At 46.0% G+C, this 17,017-nt stretch overlaps 1 protein-coding gene across 4 annotated transcripts in view; it reads left to right on the top strand.

Moving 5' to 3' along the window:
• The window catches only part of CAMTA2 (calmodulin binding transcription activator 2), a 100,590-nt gene that overhangs the window by 71,771 nt on the left and 11,802 nt on the right, over positions 1 to 17,017 (top strand). For all 4 annotated transcript variants that reach the window (XM_063449753.1, XM_063449754.1, XM_063449751.1 and 1 more), the window contains 8 exons: positions 6,696 to 6,826; positions 10,991 to 11,172; positions 11,413 to 11,491; positions 11,797 to 12,088; positions 12,405 to 12,700; positions 12,917 to 13,101; positions 15,494 to 15,655; positions 16,184 to 16,403. In XM_063449753.1, the coding sequence (XP_063305823.1) occupies positions 6,696 to 6,826; positions 10,991 to 11,172; positions 11,413 to 11,491; positions 11,797 to 12,088; positions 12,405 to 12,700; positions 12,917 to 13,101; positions 15,494 to 15,655; positions 16,184 to 16,403 (1,547 nt within the window). The remainder of the gene's footprint in view (positions 1 to 6,695; positions 6,827 to 10,990; positions 11,173 to 11,412; positions 11,492 to 11,796; positions 12,089 to 12,404; positions 12,701 to 12,916; positions 13,102 to 15,493; positions 15,656 to 16,183; positions 16,404 to 17,017) is intronic.

Raw genomic sequence — 17,017 nt, 5'->3', positions numbered from 1 at the left:
TCTCATACATTCTTAAAGCTGGGGTTGTGGAGCATTATCTAGGAAATTCCATGCCAGAGTGAACTGAATTTGAAATATCCTCCAATTGTTTTTCCAGTTCAACTATTTTCTTAAAATTTGGAACTATAGCTTTAGTGAATTACTTTAGTTCTGGCTCAATGTCTGGTTAATGAAACCACTAACACCTATTGATCCAGTCCTGGGAGCAGCTGCCAAGGAGTGACGATACTGAGCTTTATATCTTACTAACACTGATTGATTCAGTCCTGGGAGCAGCCGCCAGGGAGTGACGATACTGAGCTTTATATCTTACTAACACTGATTGATTCAGTCCTGGGAGCAGCCGCCAGGGAGTGACGATACTGAGCTTTATATCTTACTAACACTGATTGATTCAGTCCTGGGAGCAGCCGCCGGGGAGTGACGATACTGAGCTTTATATCTTACCAACACTGATCCAGTCCTGGGAGCAGCCGCCGGGGTCTGACGATACTGAGCTTTATATCTTACTAACACTGATCCAGTCCTGGGAGCAACTGCCGAGGAGTGACGATACTGAGCTTTATATCTTACTAACACTGATCCAGTCCTGGGAGCAACCGCCAGGGAGTGACGATACTGAGCTTTATATCTTACTAACACTGATTGATTCAGTCCTGGGAGCAGCCGCCGGGGAGTGACGATACTGAGCTTTATATCTTACTAACACTGATCCAGTCCTGGGAGCAGCCGCCGGGGTCTGACGATACTGAGCTTTATATCTTACTAACACTGATTGATCCAGTCCTGGGAGCAGCTGCCAAGGAGTGACGATACTGAGCTTTATATCTTACTAACACTGATTGATTCGGTCCTGGGAGCAGCCGCCGGGGAGTGACGATACTGAGTTTTATATCTTACTAACACTGATTGATTCAGTCCTGGGAGCAGCTGCCGAGGAGTGATGATACTGAGCTTTATATCTTACTAACACTGATTGATTCAGTCCTGGGAGCAGCCGCCGGGGAGTGACGATACTGAGCTTTATATATTACTAACACTGATTGATTCAGTCCTGGGAGCAGCTGCCGGGGTCTGACGATACTGAGCTTTATATATTACTAACACTGATTGATCCAGTCCTGGGAGCAGCCGCCGGGGAGTGACGATACTGAGCTTTATATCTTACTAACACTGACTGATTCAGTCCTGGGAGCAGCCGCCAGGGAGTGACGATACTGAGCTTTATATCTTACTAACACTGATTGATTCAGTCCTGGGAGCAACTGCCGAGGAGTGACGATACTGAGCTTTATATCTTACTAACACTGATCCAGTCCTGGGAGCAACCGCCAGGGAGTGACGATACTGAGCTTTATATCTTACTAACACTGATTGATTCAGTCCTGGGAGCAGCCGCCGGGGAGTGACGATACTGAGCTTTATATCTTACTAACACTGATCCAGTCCTGGGAGCAGCCGCCGGGGTCTGACGATACTGAGCTTTATATCTTACTAACACTGATTGATCCAGTCCTGGGAGCAGCTGCCAAGGAGTGACGATACTGAGCTTTATATCTTACTAACACTGATTGATTCGGTCCTGGGAGCAGCCGCCGGGGAGTGACGATACTGAGCTTTATATCTTACTAACACTGATTGATTCAGTCCTGGGAGCAGCTGCCGAGGAGTGATGATACTGAGCTTTATATCTTACTAACACTGATTGATTCAGTCCTGGGAGCAGCCGCCGGGGAGTGACGATACTGAGCTTTATATATTACTAACACTGATTGATTCAGTCCTGGGAGCAGCTGCCGGGGTCTGACGATACTGAGCTTTATATATTACTAACACTGATTGATTCAGTCCTGGGAGCAGCCGCCGGGGAGTGACGATACTGAGCTTTATATCTTACTAACACTGATTGATTCAATCCTGGGAGCAGCCGCCGGGGAGTGACGATACTGAGATTTATATCTTACTAACACTGATTGATCCAGTCCTTCGAGCAGCCGCCGGGGAGTGACGATACTGAGCTTTATATCTTACTAACACTGATTGATCCAGTCCTGGGAGCAGCTGCCGGGGAGTGACGATACTGAGCTTTATATATTACTAACACTGATTGATCCAGTCCTGGGAGCAGCCGCCGGGGTCTGACGATACAGAGCTTTATATATTACTAACACTGATTGATTCAGTCCTGGGAGCAGCCGCCGGGGAGTGACGATACTGAGCTTTATATATTACTAACACTGATTGATCCAGTCCTGGGAGCAGCCGCCGGGGTCTGACGATACTGAGCTTTATATATTACTAACACTGATTGATCCAGTCCTGGGAGCAGCCGCCGGGGTCTGACGATACTGAGCTTTATATCTTACTAACACTGATTGATCTAGTCCTGGGAGCAGCCGCCGGGGAGTGACGATACAGAGCTTTATATCTTACTAACAATGATTCAGCCACTGATTTTGATGACTTTCTATTTAAAATATTAGTCTAAAAATAAAAGATATTTGAGTCCAAAAAATTATCTCATGAAATTGTTTCGTTTTTTTTTTTTTAGTTGTTTACATGTTTTGATAACTAAGTTCCGTATATCCATTCACTGTGCTCTCACTGAGGTTTTTGTACCATTATTTTGTATAGTTCTTCCATTTAGAATATATTTTCAGATACTTGAATTTAAATAGTTAAAACATAAAGTGCGCTGTGTCTTTAAATAGCTATGCCTTCACAAAATTGTGCAAAATGAAACACTCACAAAAGTGCTTAAGTGCAAAATGTGCAAAACAATAAATGTTGTGACTTTTATATGAATTCTTATTATACAACAAATTGTGATAAAAAAAGTGTTAATTTTGTGAAATAATGTAGTTTTACAAACCCAAATTGATAGAAGTAAATGATGCTCATTTAAAAATGTGGTATAACACTCACAAACACAGAGCAGGTAAAGAGACTGCTCAGGCTGTAATCGCTTGTACACTGTAAACAGTGTCTCCAGGGAGTAGACCTCTGGAATCCAATAGGTTAAAAACGATGGGGCGGTCGTCTCAGTAAAAAATACATTTTATTGCATAAAAATAATCTGCAGCCTTCAATATACAGCTTCTCTAGACTGGATTATACTCGCTTTAACTCCACTCCGAACGGGCAATGTTTTAACTATTTGTATTCTAGTGTTTTTGAGCTTTACACTTATAAGGTGCTGCTATTATTTGTTTTAATATCTTTTAGTCACTTAGAAATTACTGCGCCATCTTTTAGCTTGTTTTCTTTGTATATTAGATACTTAAATTTGCAGTTCTTGAAACCGCGTTTGTGTTACAGAGGTTACATACAGAGATGAGATCTCTTTTTCACAAGCAAAATCTAATAAACGTGCAGAGACGTTACGCTCATTGTATTAAAGTATCACTGTCATGCCGAACTTACCTTTCCCCAATCAATAGAACTGACAGGCAGTCTCCCTGCTTCTGAAAAATAAAAGAAAATATGTTGGCAAATATATATATAATATCTGTAAATCTATTCATAAACAGGGCTATACATAGGACACAAGGTCAAACATTTAGGCTGGAAGAAAGGAGATTTCATCTAAGGCAAAGAAAAGGTTTTTTTACAGTAAGAGCAATAAGGATATGGAATTCATTGCCTGAAAAGGTGGTTTTGTCAGAGTCCATACAGATGTTTAAACTGCAATTGGATAAATACTTCCAAAAACATAACATACAGGGATATAATTTCTAATTAGTGGGGTATAAGCTGCTTGATCCAAGGAGACATCTGACTGCGCTTTTGGGGTCAAGAAGGAAATTTTTCCTAGTTTGTGGCAAAATTAGAAATGCTTCAGACTAGGTTTTTTGCCTTCTTTTGGATCAACAGCAAAAACATATGTGAGGAAGGCTGAACTTGATGGACACAAGTCACTTTTCAGCTATGTAACTATGTAAAAAAAACTATGTAATACAAAGTGTATTTTTATATTAACCCCTTAAGGACACATGACATGTGTGACATGTCATGATTCCCTTTTATTCCAGAAGTTTGGTCCTTAAGGGGTTAAAGGGACACTAAAGTCACCCAGACCACTTCAGCTCAATGAAGTGGTCTGGGTGCCAGGTCCCTCAGGTTTTATCCCTTCAGATGTAAAATGCTATGTTTACATTAGGGGTTAATCCAACCTCTAGTGGCTTTCTTCCTGACAGCCGCTAGAGGCGCATCTGCGTGATTCACATCCAGCGTGCAGAACGTCCATAGGACAGCAGGGACTGTTTGAAGGCGAGCGTGGCACTTGCCGCGCATTCGCATTCCACTCCATTCGGAGCTGACGTCGGCAGGGGAGGAGAGGTCACCAGTGCTGGATTAAGGTAAGCTGCTGAAGGGGCTTAAACCCTGTAACGGACCGTTTCAGCAGACAAGGGGTTAAAATCCGTTTAGGCGATATGCCCCTTTCTGAGAGACAGGGACAGCTACTGCAGAACACCAAACTCCAGAACTGGATACAAAATAGCACTCCAAACTGGAACCTCACGAATAGCTGCTAGCAGACGAACAGGAAAAGCAGACATCAGCTTACACTCCTAGCAATCGATCTCCAACAGCATACAGTGAATCCCCCCAAGAACGAGACAAGGCTCCGTGTTGAGGGTCAAGCAGTGGTCTGAGGTGCTGGGGCACCCAGCCTGGTTTTTATTACATGAGTACACATACAGGCCACACCCAGGGGGAGGCATAAAATAACCAATAGTATCACGGGTGCAACCCACACATCCCCTCCCCTTAGTGTGACACATAATCCCATTATACATACAGTAAAAATACAGTTTCCACACATACTCTGTAACTTTAAAACCATACATCACATTCACATACAAATACATATACTCAATCAATCCATTCAGGGGAACAACATATTAAAAATGGCATGAATCAGACCAGGGGTTCAAAAGTTAGGAAAAGTATATTTTGTTCCCCCTGGCTGGCAGAAAAAACATCCCCACAATGCATCCTGGTTTCCTCCCTTCTGCCCTGGAGATAATTGGAGAAGTAATCCAATTATCCAGGACTAGAGGCAGACTCCATTAACCACATGGTTGCAAAACGACATAAAACACTTTAAAATACATAAAGTCACATTTTACACATAACACACAGACATTTCACATATCCCCAGATAGCTCAGGTCTGAGTGCACATTATTAGGTGAATGGCACTCAGACCAACCGAATACAGTTTAATCGCCATGGAGCCAAAGTCTTTAATCACACGAATAGGCTCCATGGCATAGCTATCTGGGTTACCACAGCTCACACAGGGCAAGTACCAAAATGACCCCACTGTATTTAAAGGGCCAGAATGAGTGACATACACTCTGGTATGGCCGAATACTGTTTTTAAAGGGCCCAATCTCCCAGGGCCATAGTCCAAAGGCAGCAGGCGGGCAGCCAGGCTTCTCCAATGCAATGTGGCGAGATTGCTCTCGTCACAAACCCCTTCAGCGCCAAGGGACCCCCATAGAGTGAGGGAAGACATGGGGGGCTTATCAAGTGGCGGGGAGGACTGCTCCCTGCTGCTTCTATTTTTACATATTACAAGGAGGGAGCCGCGAGCCGGTAGCTCCCTCCTTGTAATAAACCGAACGAACGAAGAGGTCTTCGTTCATTAGTTTGATATTTCTATTCATTTATTCGTCTTTCTGAGTGTTTAACTGGGCATGCGCGGGAATTTAACAGCACTATCTAGTGTCAGCAGATGACGTGTCCCACAGGGACTTCATCTACACACACAAAGATGGCGTGCCCAGGACCTAGATATGGACACAAAATAAAGATACAAAAATAGGTAAGATGGGGGGCTTACAGGCATTTGGAGGTGACATTGGGGACAATTAGTTGTAGTGGAGTTGGGAGTGGGGTGTAAAAAAAAAAAAAACGGGATTTGGCCATGACAGTGCCACTTTAATGCCATTAATCTGAAAAGCTATTATTCTAAAAACAAAATCTTCCTCTGGTTGTGAATATAAAAAAAAAGCAACAACCATCAGGAAAGCGTATTTGTTGAGAGACAAATGTGAAACATGAATTTCTGATAGGAGCAAAACTTCCTAAACACTGATTTCTCAACACAGCAAAACTAAAAACAATCAATAAACAGTAGGGGAGCGCTTAAAATATTAATACAGAGAATACTTCTCAAGCTTCCAGTGAATAAGAGAACACGAAAAAAGGATAAAATAATACTCTTATCTAGTTCAGATTAATTATATTAATGGTCCCATGCAATCAATTAGAAATATCCAAAAATAAATCTATATGTAACACAATGGAATGGCGATAAAACCTACAGAAAAAGGAAAAATACGGCAACCCTTTTCAATACACCAAGTGTATCGTATCATCCTGTGTTTATCCCGCTCTGTGAGATTTGACGGCACTGTTTGCAGCCAATGATAGGCTATCTTATATAATACATTTGTGTATTGGTCAAGAATGAGTATTTATATAGAAACAGTTAAATCGAGTCTTGCTGACTGGTAACTTAAACCCACTCTGAAAGCACTTTGAAAGTTCTGTACGTATCATAATAGCTTAGTCTCAGAATGTGGACATTATCAGAATAATATATGTCCTGTAATTAAAGTACTGGGTGTATGTGATAAGATGTCTCTCATGGACACTATTTCCTAATCTTTCATCTTCTTGCAGACAATCAGTTTAGGATGTCTATACTGGAACGTCTGGAACAGATGGAGCGGAGGATGGCCGGTATGAGCTCCACACACCTACAGCACAGCCAGCCACCTCCTGGTGGAAACCGGGGTACGGAGACCAGTCAGGTGAGACAGGCAGCACAGCTTCATCAGTGTGTTCTCCCATTATTCTATCATTCTTCCCGCCAGGCTCTCTGCTCTGCACTCTTATTTGACCCACTTTGACAGTCCGTTTAAGTTTGTCTGCTGTCTCTGTCTGAGTGCCTTTCCATCAAGCTGCTCTCTCCCCATGTAATCCTCTGCACTCCCTGAATCTCAGCTAAAGAGGATGACAGAAGGAGGGGGGCTTGTTTCAATTTCCATAAGACGTCATTTGAGATTGGCAAAGTGGATTATACGCTTCTTAAATTACCTGCAAGTTTTTTCCACAGAGCCTGTTGGCCCTAGATGTGCCAGACTTGTCTGTGTTCATGCCAGAGCGGGGACAGCTTCATTCAGCTAGGCTTCTGTTCGTTTCAGTCCCGTCAGCCTATGAATTTACTATTAGCCAGGCCAACCCTTTCTAGACCTGCTGAGTATTGACTATTCCCATGTCTCCATTTTCACACACGCCATTTTCTGGTTTATAATGGGGGTGACTGGTTCTTAACCCTTTGTAAAGGGAACCCCAGTGTATTTTACATTTGTCCTCCACATATGTAACCCCTGGACCCAATGAATCCTGTGTCAGTAAATGGGCTGGGGAGGCTCGCGGTATACATATTGATAACACTATAACCTCTGCAATTAGCTCTAGTGCTTGAATGTCGCTTTAACAAGGTGGACTGTGAGCGTGTAGAGGAGCTAAAGATGAACTGTCACTTTCGAGAATTTCTTGTATATTTAATCTGTATTTGTAAGGGGGTAAAGCAGAAAAAACGAACTATAAAAAATATTAAAGTTTAAAAATATTTTAAAAAGTTCATGTAGAAATCCACACCTCTTTATCCTTTAACTGGGCACCTCCATCTTAGCTCCCTGTCAATCATTGTTAGAAGCTCTGCCCTTTACACCTGGCAGTCAGTATAGAGAGAGCCGCCTCCATCTTAGCTCCCTGTCAATCATTGTTATAAGCTCCGCCCTTTACACCTGGCAGTCAGTATAGAGAGAGACACCTCCATCTTCCCTGTCAATCATTGTTAGAAGCTCCACCCTTTACACCTGGCAGTCAGTATAGAGAGAGCCACCTCCATCTTAGCTCCCTGTCAGTCATTGTTATAAGCTCCGCCCTTTACACCTGGCAGTCAGTATAGAGAGAGCCACCTCCATCTTAGCTCCCTGTCAGTCATTGTTATAAGCTCCGCCCTTTACACCTGGCAGTCAGTATAGAGAGAGACACCTCCATCTTCCCTGTCAATCATTGTTAGAAGCTCCACCCTTTACACCTGGCAGTCAGTATAGAGAGAGCCACCTCCATCTTAGCTCCCTGTCAGTCATTGTTATAAGCTCCGCCCTTTACACCTGGCAGTCAGTATAGAGAGAGCCACCTCCATCTTAGCTCCCTGTCAATCATTGTTATAAGCTCCGCCCGTTACACCTGGCAGTCAGCATAGAGAGAGCCACCTCCATCTTAGCTCCCTGTCAATCATTGTTATAAGCTCTGCCCTTTACACCTGGCAGTCAGTATAGAGAGAGCCACCTCCATCTTAGCTCCCTGTCAATCATTGTTATAAGCTCCGCCCTTTACACCTGGCAGTCAGTATAGAGAGAGCCGCCTCCATCTTAGCTCCCTGTCAATCATTGTTATAAGCTCCGCCCTTTACACCTGGCAGTCAGTATAGAGAGAGCCACCTCCATCTTAGCTCCCTGTCAGTCATTGTTATAAGCTCAGCCCTTTACACCTGGCAGTCAGTATAGAGAGAGCCGCCTCCATCTTAGCTCCCTGTCAATCATTGCTATAAGCTCCGCCCTTTACACCTGGCATTCAGTATAGAGAGAGCCGCCTCCATCTTAGCTCCCTGTCAGTCATTGTTATAAGCTCCGCCCTTTACACCTGGCAGTCAGTATAGAGAGAGCCACCTCCATCTTAGCTCCCTGTCAATCATTGTTATAAGCTCCGCCCTTTACACCTGGCAGTCAGTATAGAGAGAGCCACCTCCATCTTAGCTCCCTGTCAATCATTGTTATAAGCTCCGCCCTTTACACCTGGCAGTCAGTATAGAGAGAGCCGCCTCCATCTTAGCTCCCTGTCAATCATTGTTTTAAGCTCTGCCCTTTACACCTGGCAGTCAGTATAGAGAGAGCCACCTCCATCTTGGCTCCCTGTCAATCATCGTTATAAGCTCCGCCCTTTACACCTGGCAGTCAGTATAGAGAGCCACCTCCATCTTAGCTCCCTGTCAATCATTGTTATAAGCTCTGCCCTTTACACCTGGCAGTCAGTATAGAGAGAGCCACCTCCATCTTAGCTCCCTGTCAATCATTGTTATAAGCTCCGCCCTTTACACCTGGCAGTCAGCGTAGAGAGAGCCACCTCCATCTTAGCTCCCTGTCAATCATTGTTATAAGCTCCGCCCTTTACACCTGGCAGTCAGTATAGAGAGAGCCACCTCCATCTTAGCTCCCTGTCAGTCATTGTTATAAGCTCAGCCATTTACACCTGGCAGTCAGTATAGAGAGAGCCGCCTCCATCTTAGCTCCCTGTCAATCATTGTTATAAGCTCCGCCCTTTACACCTGGCAGTCAGTATAGAGAGAGACACCTCCATCTTAGCTCCCTGTCAATCATTGTTATAAGCTCCGCCCTTTACACCTGGCAGTCAGTATAGAGAGAGCCACCTCAATCTTAGCTCCCTGTCAATCATTGTTATAAGCTCCGCCCTATACACCTGGCAGTCAGTATAGAGAGAGCCACCTCCATCTTAGCTTCCTGTCAGTCATTGTTATAAGCCCCGCCCTTTACACCTGGCAGTCAGTATAGAGAGAGCCACCTCCATCTTAGCTCCCTGTCAGTCATTGTTATAAGCCCGCCCTTTATTCAGGCCAACTGGCCTTATATGTCTGTCGCCATGCAAGGGGAACTCCCCCCTGGACCTGAGAGTAGACTACAGTAAAAACATACACATGATTACATTGGCTCTTAGGTCCAGGACACTCCCATACAAAATAGGTAAATCCCTCCCCTGTGTCTAGGAGATAATTGAGTCAACACTGTATTAAACTCCATTATCTCCAGGCACAAAACCCCAAAAATGTAAACACAAAATCACCACAATCTGGGTGACCACCATATCCGAAAATCACCCAGATCGGTTCTGGGGTTCAGGAATTACCTGGGAGTCCTAATTTGACTGACCGCACGCGTAATTCTATGCCCAAAAATAGTTCCACAGCGGTCGGTTTATTTCGGGAAGTCTAAAATCCGAACAAATTTACGAACTGTTCCCCTGGGTCATAGGTAGCGTTTGTTCTCCTAATACGTGGGAACAAAACTACCGATTAGCGCTTTCCGGACTGGTTGGTGAAAAGAAGCAGGCGTTCACGAAGTTGACCGGCGTTCGGAAAGTAGAGTGTCCGATTTTAGTTCCAGACACTCGACAAACAAGTTCCGCTGCCACTTTTCATGCAAACAAGTAGTTTTCTCCAACACGTGGTGTTGGGCTATACTAACGGGGGCCACACAGGGAGAGCACTTAATCGTGCATTTTTTCTTTGTAGTTAATGAGTAGTTCCGTAGTTTTATCTACCGAACGAGAAAAATTCAATTTAACGAACCAAACAGGGTAGTTTCTTCACAAACTGGATTATGATTTCAGGGATCATGCAGGTACTACAGGTTGTGAAGGGGGTAATGGACAATTGCAAACAATTGAAGGGATGGTGGATTAGTAAATCTTGGGTTAGGTTGTACGACGGCAAGGAATCAGGGCACAGATGCTGTAATAAGAAAACTGGGACATTTCTAGTCGTAGCATTAGAAGCCACACAATAGTCCTAGCCCTGCCATGGAGCTTTATAATCCATGGATGCCAACCATAAACCCGGTGTACCTTACCACAAATCCCAGGCTGTAGGTCCTATCTGATCACATACCAAACCAAAACTACACTTATCTTCTCCATGTAGTGTCCACTGAGTGTACAGGCAGAAGACTTTACTATGGATTCTAAACTAAAGGGTATAAAAATGTGAACTAAATATAACATAAAAATATGTCCGTTCCATGACACTCGCAAGCAACTCGTAGAGGGGAAATTTGCATGTCCACTAAATAGTATTTATCTTCAAGTGTCATCCTTTTGCCTACTTCCAGATGTCATCAGGAGACAATTTTGAAGCCCGGCTTGTGGCAATCTGTGAGAAAATGATGTCACAGACCTGCTGGGTTACCTCAGACCTGTTGGCCCATGAGATGAGTTTCCGAGGTATGACACTGCTCCACCTGGCAGCCGCTCAGGGATACGCACGGCTCATAGAGACTCTTATACAATGGCGGTAAGTGGGAAACTTACTGGTGAGGTGGATTCAGCATGTGTGAGCGGTGGCAGTGAGATAAGGCTGGATGTGGAAGGATATCACTGACAAAAGATGTTGCAAGACTGATTGATGTTACTGGTATGGTTGGCAATAAGTGAAATGGAAACAAGACATACATGGGAAATTTGTTAGGCTTGGGTGGAAAAAGGATAGGAAAATGTCATAATGTGTCCTCCTTCTGATTGGTTGCTACCGTAGGAGCCTCCACTCCCAGAGTTTGGCTGTGGAATTAGAGGTCGACCCTCTGAATGTGGATCACTTTTCATGTACCCCCCTGGTGAGAATCTGCTTCTAACCATCCTCTCTATGTCCTGTCTTCTTCTCCTCATGCCTCTCTCCCCCTCGTCTCCCTGTACCTGCCAAGCTTCAATTTACAATGACCATCCTTGTCCTCCCATGCTCCTCACACACATCAAATGGACTATTCCTAAATACAACCCATTTTATACCCTGATGGTCTCTTTCAAATTTCTACCTTTCTCCAGCCTCATGGAGACCTCACAGCTTAAACTCCTTCATGTCATCCTATTACTGTTTCTTTTCTGTTCTTTGTCTTCATTATTGTCATGTATCTTTTCTCAGATGTGGGCATGCGCCCTTGGCCACACAGAGGCTGCCACTCTCCTCTTTCGTTGGGACTGCCGAGCTCTATCTATCCCGGACTCCCTTGGCAGACTTCCTTTGGGGGTGGCTCGATCTCGTGGTCATGTAAAGCTGGCAACCACCCTGGAGGAACTGCAGAGGCAAGAAATGACAGCCAGCAACTACACAGACTTACACGGGGGAAGTTGTGTGTCCGACAGTTGGCACTCATTTATGAGCAACCAAGAGACCGGGAGGGGGCTCTCTCCCCTCTCCACCAGTGCTGACACTGGTAATAATCTTGTTTACTATTAATTTACGCAGGAACATATATTCTGTATTATTTTACTGATTAGTTCTTCGGGGTGGCCTTATGCAAAGCACAGGCATTGTCCAGCTTTTCTTTTGTGCTACTCCTTTCACCGGAAGGCTATTTCAGATATCTGCTACCCTTTCTTTATTTACTGCTTCAGAAGGCCACTTTTGGACTCTAAAATCCTTTCTGTGCAATTGTTGGGATAAATAAGAGAATTGATCGCTCCCTGTGGTGAGTGACAGGAAAGCTGAATGAATGCTCGTAGTGGTGTAAAATGCTTTCTCCCCCTCAGGTCTCAGCAGTCTGCCTTCTCCTTCTGAAGCGTCAGATGGTTCAGTATCTGTGACTTCTGCGTACTCTAGTAGCTCAGCCCTGCGGGGGTCCCCAGACTGCAGCCCTGAAAGCAGCCAAGACACTCCTGTTGAAACCCCACCTAGCCCCCATATTCTGGGTGCTTCCTCTTGGGATCTAGAGGATGCAGAAGGAGGAGCTCTTTACCTAGATTCCCCTGGAGTGCAAGGTGGCTTTGAAGATGATACAACCCTACTGGACTACCGAGAAGACACCGAGAATCAGGGATACCTGCAGGTAGTCCAGCAATTTTTGCAATCATTTATACTTCATTCTTTGTGCTGCTGTTTGTTTTACTGCACGCTCTCTTACATTTCTGTCTCTCTGCCATCCTTCCTCCCTCTGATATTCCAGTCTTCTTCTGGGCAGCTTATTGCTTTCTATGTGTAAATGTAATATATAATACCACCCTCCTCTTTCGTACGTCATGTGTCTCTCTATCCTTTACCACAGGTGGACATGGTTACCCTTGCAGAGCAAATTATAGAAGCCACCCCAGAGAGGATCAAACAGGAAGACTTCACTGCATCGGACTCTGGTCCTTTCCGGGAACGGCCAACCAACCTCAGCAAGACCATGGCGTGGCTCGCCAGTTACCTGGACACTGCAGACCAAATGCCTGGCCTGCCCCCTCATGGGTCAGTTTTTTAATGCATGGTGGGCACTGCCACTGTCTGCTTTGTATAAGTGGAATGTTGTTGCTGTATGTGTTAAGGAAAGGCCAGCACTGACTATGTGTCCACCGTATTTGCTCTTTGTATATGTTACATGGTGTAGTGTGCGAGGAAGGCTAGCACTGCCGCTGTCTGTGCGTTGCATAGTGGCATGGTGTAGTAGTGTACGAGGAAGGCTAGCACTGCCGCTGTCTGTGCTGTGTATAGTGGCATGGTGTAGTAGTGTGCGAGGAAGGCTAGCACTGCCGCTGTCTGTGCTGTGTAAAGTGGCATGGTGTAGTAGTGTGCGAGGAAGGCTAGCACTGCAGCTGTCTGTGCTGTGTATAGGTGGCATGGTGTAGCAGTGTGTGAGGAAGGCTAGCAATGCCGCTGTCTGTGCTGTGTATTGTGGCATGGTTTAGCAGTGTGCGAGGAAGGCTAGCACTGCCGCTGTCTGTGCGTTGCATAGTGGCATGGTGTAGTAGTGTACGAGGAAGGCTAGCACTGCCGCGGTCTGTGCTGTGTATAGTGGCATGGTGTAGTAGTGTGCGAGGAAGGCTAGCACTGCCGCTGTCTGTGCTGTGTATAGTGGCATGGTGTAGTAGTGTGCGAGGAAGGCTAGCACTGCAGCTGTCTGTGCTGTGTATAGGTGGCATGGTGTAGCAGTGTGTGAGGAAGGCTAGCAATGCCGCTGTCTGTGCTGTGTATTGTGGCATGGTTTAGCAGTGTGCGAGGAAGGCTAGCACTGACGCTGTCTGTGCTGTGTATAGTGGCATGGTGTAGTAGTGTGCGAGGAAGGCTAGCACTGCAGCTGTCTGTGCTGTGTATAGGTGGCATGGTGTAGTAGTGTGTGAGGAAGGATAGCACTGCCGCTGTCTGTGCTGTGTATAGTGGCATGGTGTAGCAGTGTGCGAGGAAGGATAGCACTGCCGCTGTGTACGCTGTGTATAGGTGGCATGGTGTAGCAATGTGCGAGGAAGGCTAGCACTGCCGCTGTGTACGCTGTGTATAGGTGGCATGGTGTAGCAGTGTGCGAGGAAGGCTAGCACTGCCACTGTCTGTGCTGTGTATAGTGGCATGGTGTAGCAGTGTGCGAGGAAGGCTAGCACTGCCGCTGTCGGTGCTGTGTATAGGTGGCATGGTGTAGCAGTGTGCAAGGAAGGCTAGCACTGCTGCTGTCTGTGCTGTGTATATGTGGCATGGTGTAGCAATGTGCGAGGAAGGCTAGCACTGCAGCTGTGTACGCTGTGTATAGGTGGCATGGTTTAGCAGTGTGCAAGGAAGGCTAGCACTGCTGCTGTCTGTGCTGTGTATATGGAAGGCTAGCACTGCCGCTGTCGGTGCTGTGTATAGGTGGCATGGTGTAGCAGTGTGCAAGGAAGGCTAGCACTGCTGCTGTCTGTGCTGTGTATATGTGGCATGGTGTAGCAATGTGCGAGGAAGGCTAGCACTGCCGCTGTCGGTGCTGTGTATAGGTGGCATGGTGTAGCAGTGTGCAAGGAAGGCTAGCACTGCTGCTGTCTGTGCTGTGTATATGTGGCATGGTGTAGCAATGTGCGAGGAAGGCTAGCACTGCCGCTGTCTGTGCTGTGTATAGGTGGCATGGTTTAGCAGTGTGCGAGGAAGGCTAGCACTGCCGCTGTCTGTGCTGTGTATAGTGGCATGGTGTAGCAGTGTGCGAGGAAGGCTAGCACTGCCGCTGTCGGTGCTGTGTATAGGTGGCATGGTGTAGCAGTGTGCGAGGAAGGCTAGCACTGCTGCTGTCTGTGCTGTGTATAGGTGGCATGGTGTAGCAGTGTGCGAGGAAGGCTAGCACTGCTGCTGTCTGTGCTGTGTATAGGTGGCATGGTGTAGCAGTGTGCGAGGAAGGCTAGCACTGCCGCTGTCTGTGCTGTGTATAGTGGCATGGTGTAGCAGTGCGCGAGGAAGGCTAGCACTGCTGCTGTCTGTGCTGTGTATAGGTGGCATGGTGTAGCAGTGTGCGAGGAAGGCTAGCACTGCTGCTGTCTGTGCTGTGCATAGGTGGCATGGTGTAGTAGTGTGTGAGGAAGGATAGCACTGCTGCTGTCTGTGCTGTGTATAGTGGCATGGTGTAGCAGTGCGCGAGGAAGGCTAGCATTGCCGCTGTCTGTGCTGTGTATAGTGGCACTGTGTAGTAGTGCGTGAGGAAGGCTAGCACTGCCGCTGTCTGTGCTGTGTATAGGTGGCATGGTGTAGTAGTGTGTGAGGAAGGATAGCACTGCCGCTGTCTGTGCTGTGTATAACTGACAACATGTGAGGGGTACGTTTGGTACTTTTTACTTGTTACGGTGTAGAGGTTTCTATGATGTGGCAATGCTGGCATTACCATTGTGTAACTATACTTTTTTCCCTGCAGTGAGGGCATGCGAGCGGCACGTGCCCTGGCCTGTTTTGCTCAGATGAGCCCAGGAGATGATGGAGCAAGCAGAGGATCGCATTCTGAGATAGGATCATTCGGTCAACGTATTAAAAGGACGAACAGGAGAGGCACCGAACCGCTGCGTGTGAAAATGACTAGGTAAGGCTTACAGACTAAACTAAAATCTGTATGTTTGGGGAGATGAATTACTATAGCCATTGTTGCTGCCCAAGGTAGTGGAAGCTAGAGCTGTTAGGGCTGATTTCTCTGTGTTTTTATATGTTACAGAATAACAAACATATCTTTAACAGGCTGTATTGTACCACACTGGGACATCAGACGCTGGTCATGGTGTAAGGATAGCCTCTCTCATTTCTACCAACAAAGCTGAATTAAATAATTCTCCAAGCCAGTTCTGTTTTCATTTTGGCTATTTTGGCCTTCCATTTGAAATTCCCAGCAATTCTCACTTTAGTGAGTAGCTCTGTATATGTTCCTTTTATTACCTTTATTAGCAAACTGTCACATGGGGGTCTGCTAAACAGGCACATTAACAGCTAGAAGCAGTAATGGACACAATTCCAGAATGCAGAACAATTTAGATCCTAATCCCTGGGCCATTCTATTACAGCATCTCTCAGGGGGTCGTTATTAAGATAATCCTGCTATGATTTGTATCACCTACAGGTCAGATGCTCCTCCTTCTCCCGCTACACCCCCCCCTCTTGGTGAGATCTCTTTTGAGCGGTTTGACCCCCCTGGCACTGCACGTTGGTCAGAGTTTCTCAGTGCGTCAAGCAGCGGACGCATGGAAAGTGAATTTGCTCTTCTCACGCTGTCTGATCACGAGCAAAGGGAGTTATATGAAGCAGCCCGGGTCATTCAGACCGCCTTCCGTAAATATAAGGTAAACACGATTCATCAGAGGAGCCCAGCGTTTTGTGAATACCATGCACTGCCCGGATTGTGGGCTTACTTCTCTCAGACTCCCAGAACACGTCTCCATGAGAGTGCCACATATTCCATTCTGTGCTTAGGAAATAACTGGCTATATTAATGACAGGTTAGTGATGGAGGATTTATTCATAGAACAATACTCCTTAAAGGACCTCTATAGGCACCCAGACCACTTCAGCTCAATGAAGCGGTCTGGGTGCCAGGTCCCTCTAGTGTTAACCCTGCAGCTGTAAACATAGCGGTTTAAAAAAACAAAAAAAAACTGCTAAGTTTACATATGGGTTAATCCAGCCTCTAGTGGCTGTCTCATTGACAGCCGCTAGAGGCGGAGGCGCTTCCGTGATTCTCACTGTGAAAATCACAGTGAGAAGACGCTGACGTCCTATGGACTGATTGAATACGCGCGGCTCTTGCCGCACATGACGTCGGAAAAGGGAGGAGGGAGCCCGGCGCTGGAGAAAGGTAAGTGTTTAACCCCTTCCTCCCCCTTCATCCCAGTGGGAGTGGGACCCTGAGGGTGGGGGGGGACTTAAAGACCCTATTGTGCCAGGAAAATGATGAGGT

The sequence above is a fragment of the Pelobates fuscus genome, chromosome 3, assembly GCF_036172605.1.
Source record: "Pelobates fuscus isolate aPelFus1 chromosome 3, aPelFus1.pri, whole genome shotgun sequence".
NCBI classification, from domain to species: domain Eukaryota; kingdom Metazoa; phylum Chordata; class Amphibia; order Anura; family Pelobatidae; genus Pelobates; species Pelobates fuscus.
This window is presented reverse-complemented; position numbering and strand designations above follow the sequence as displayed.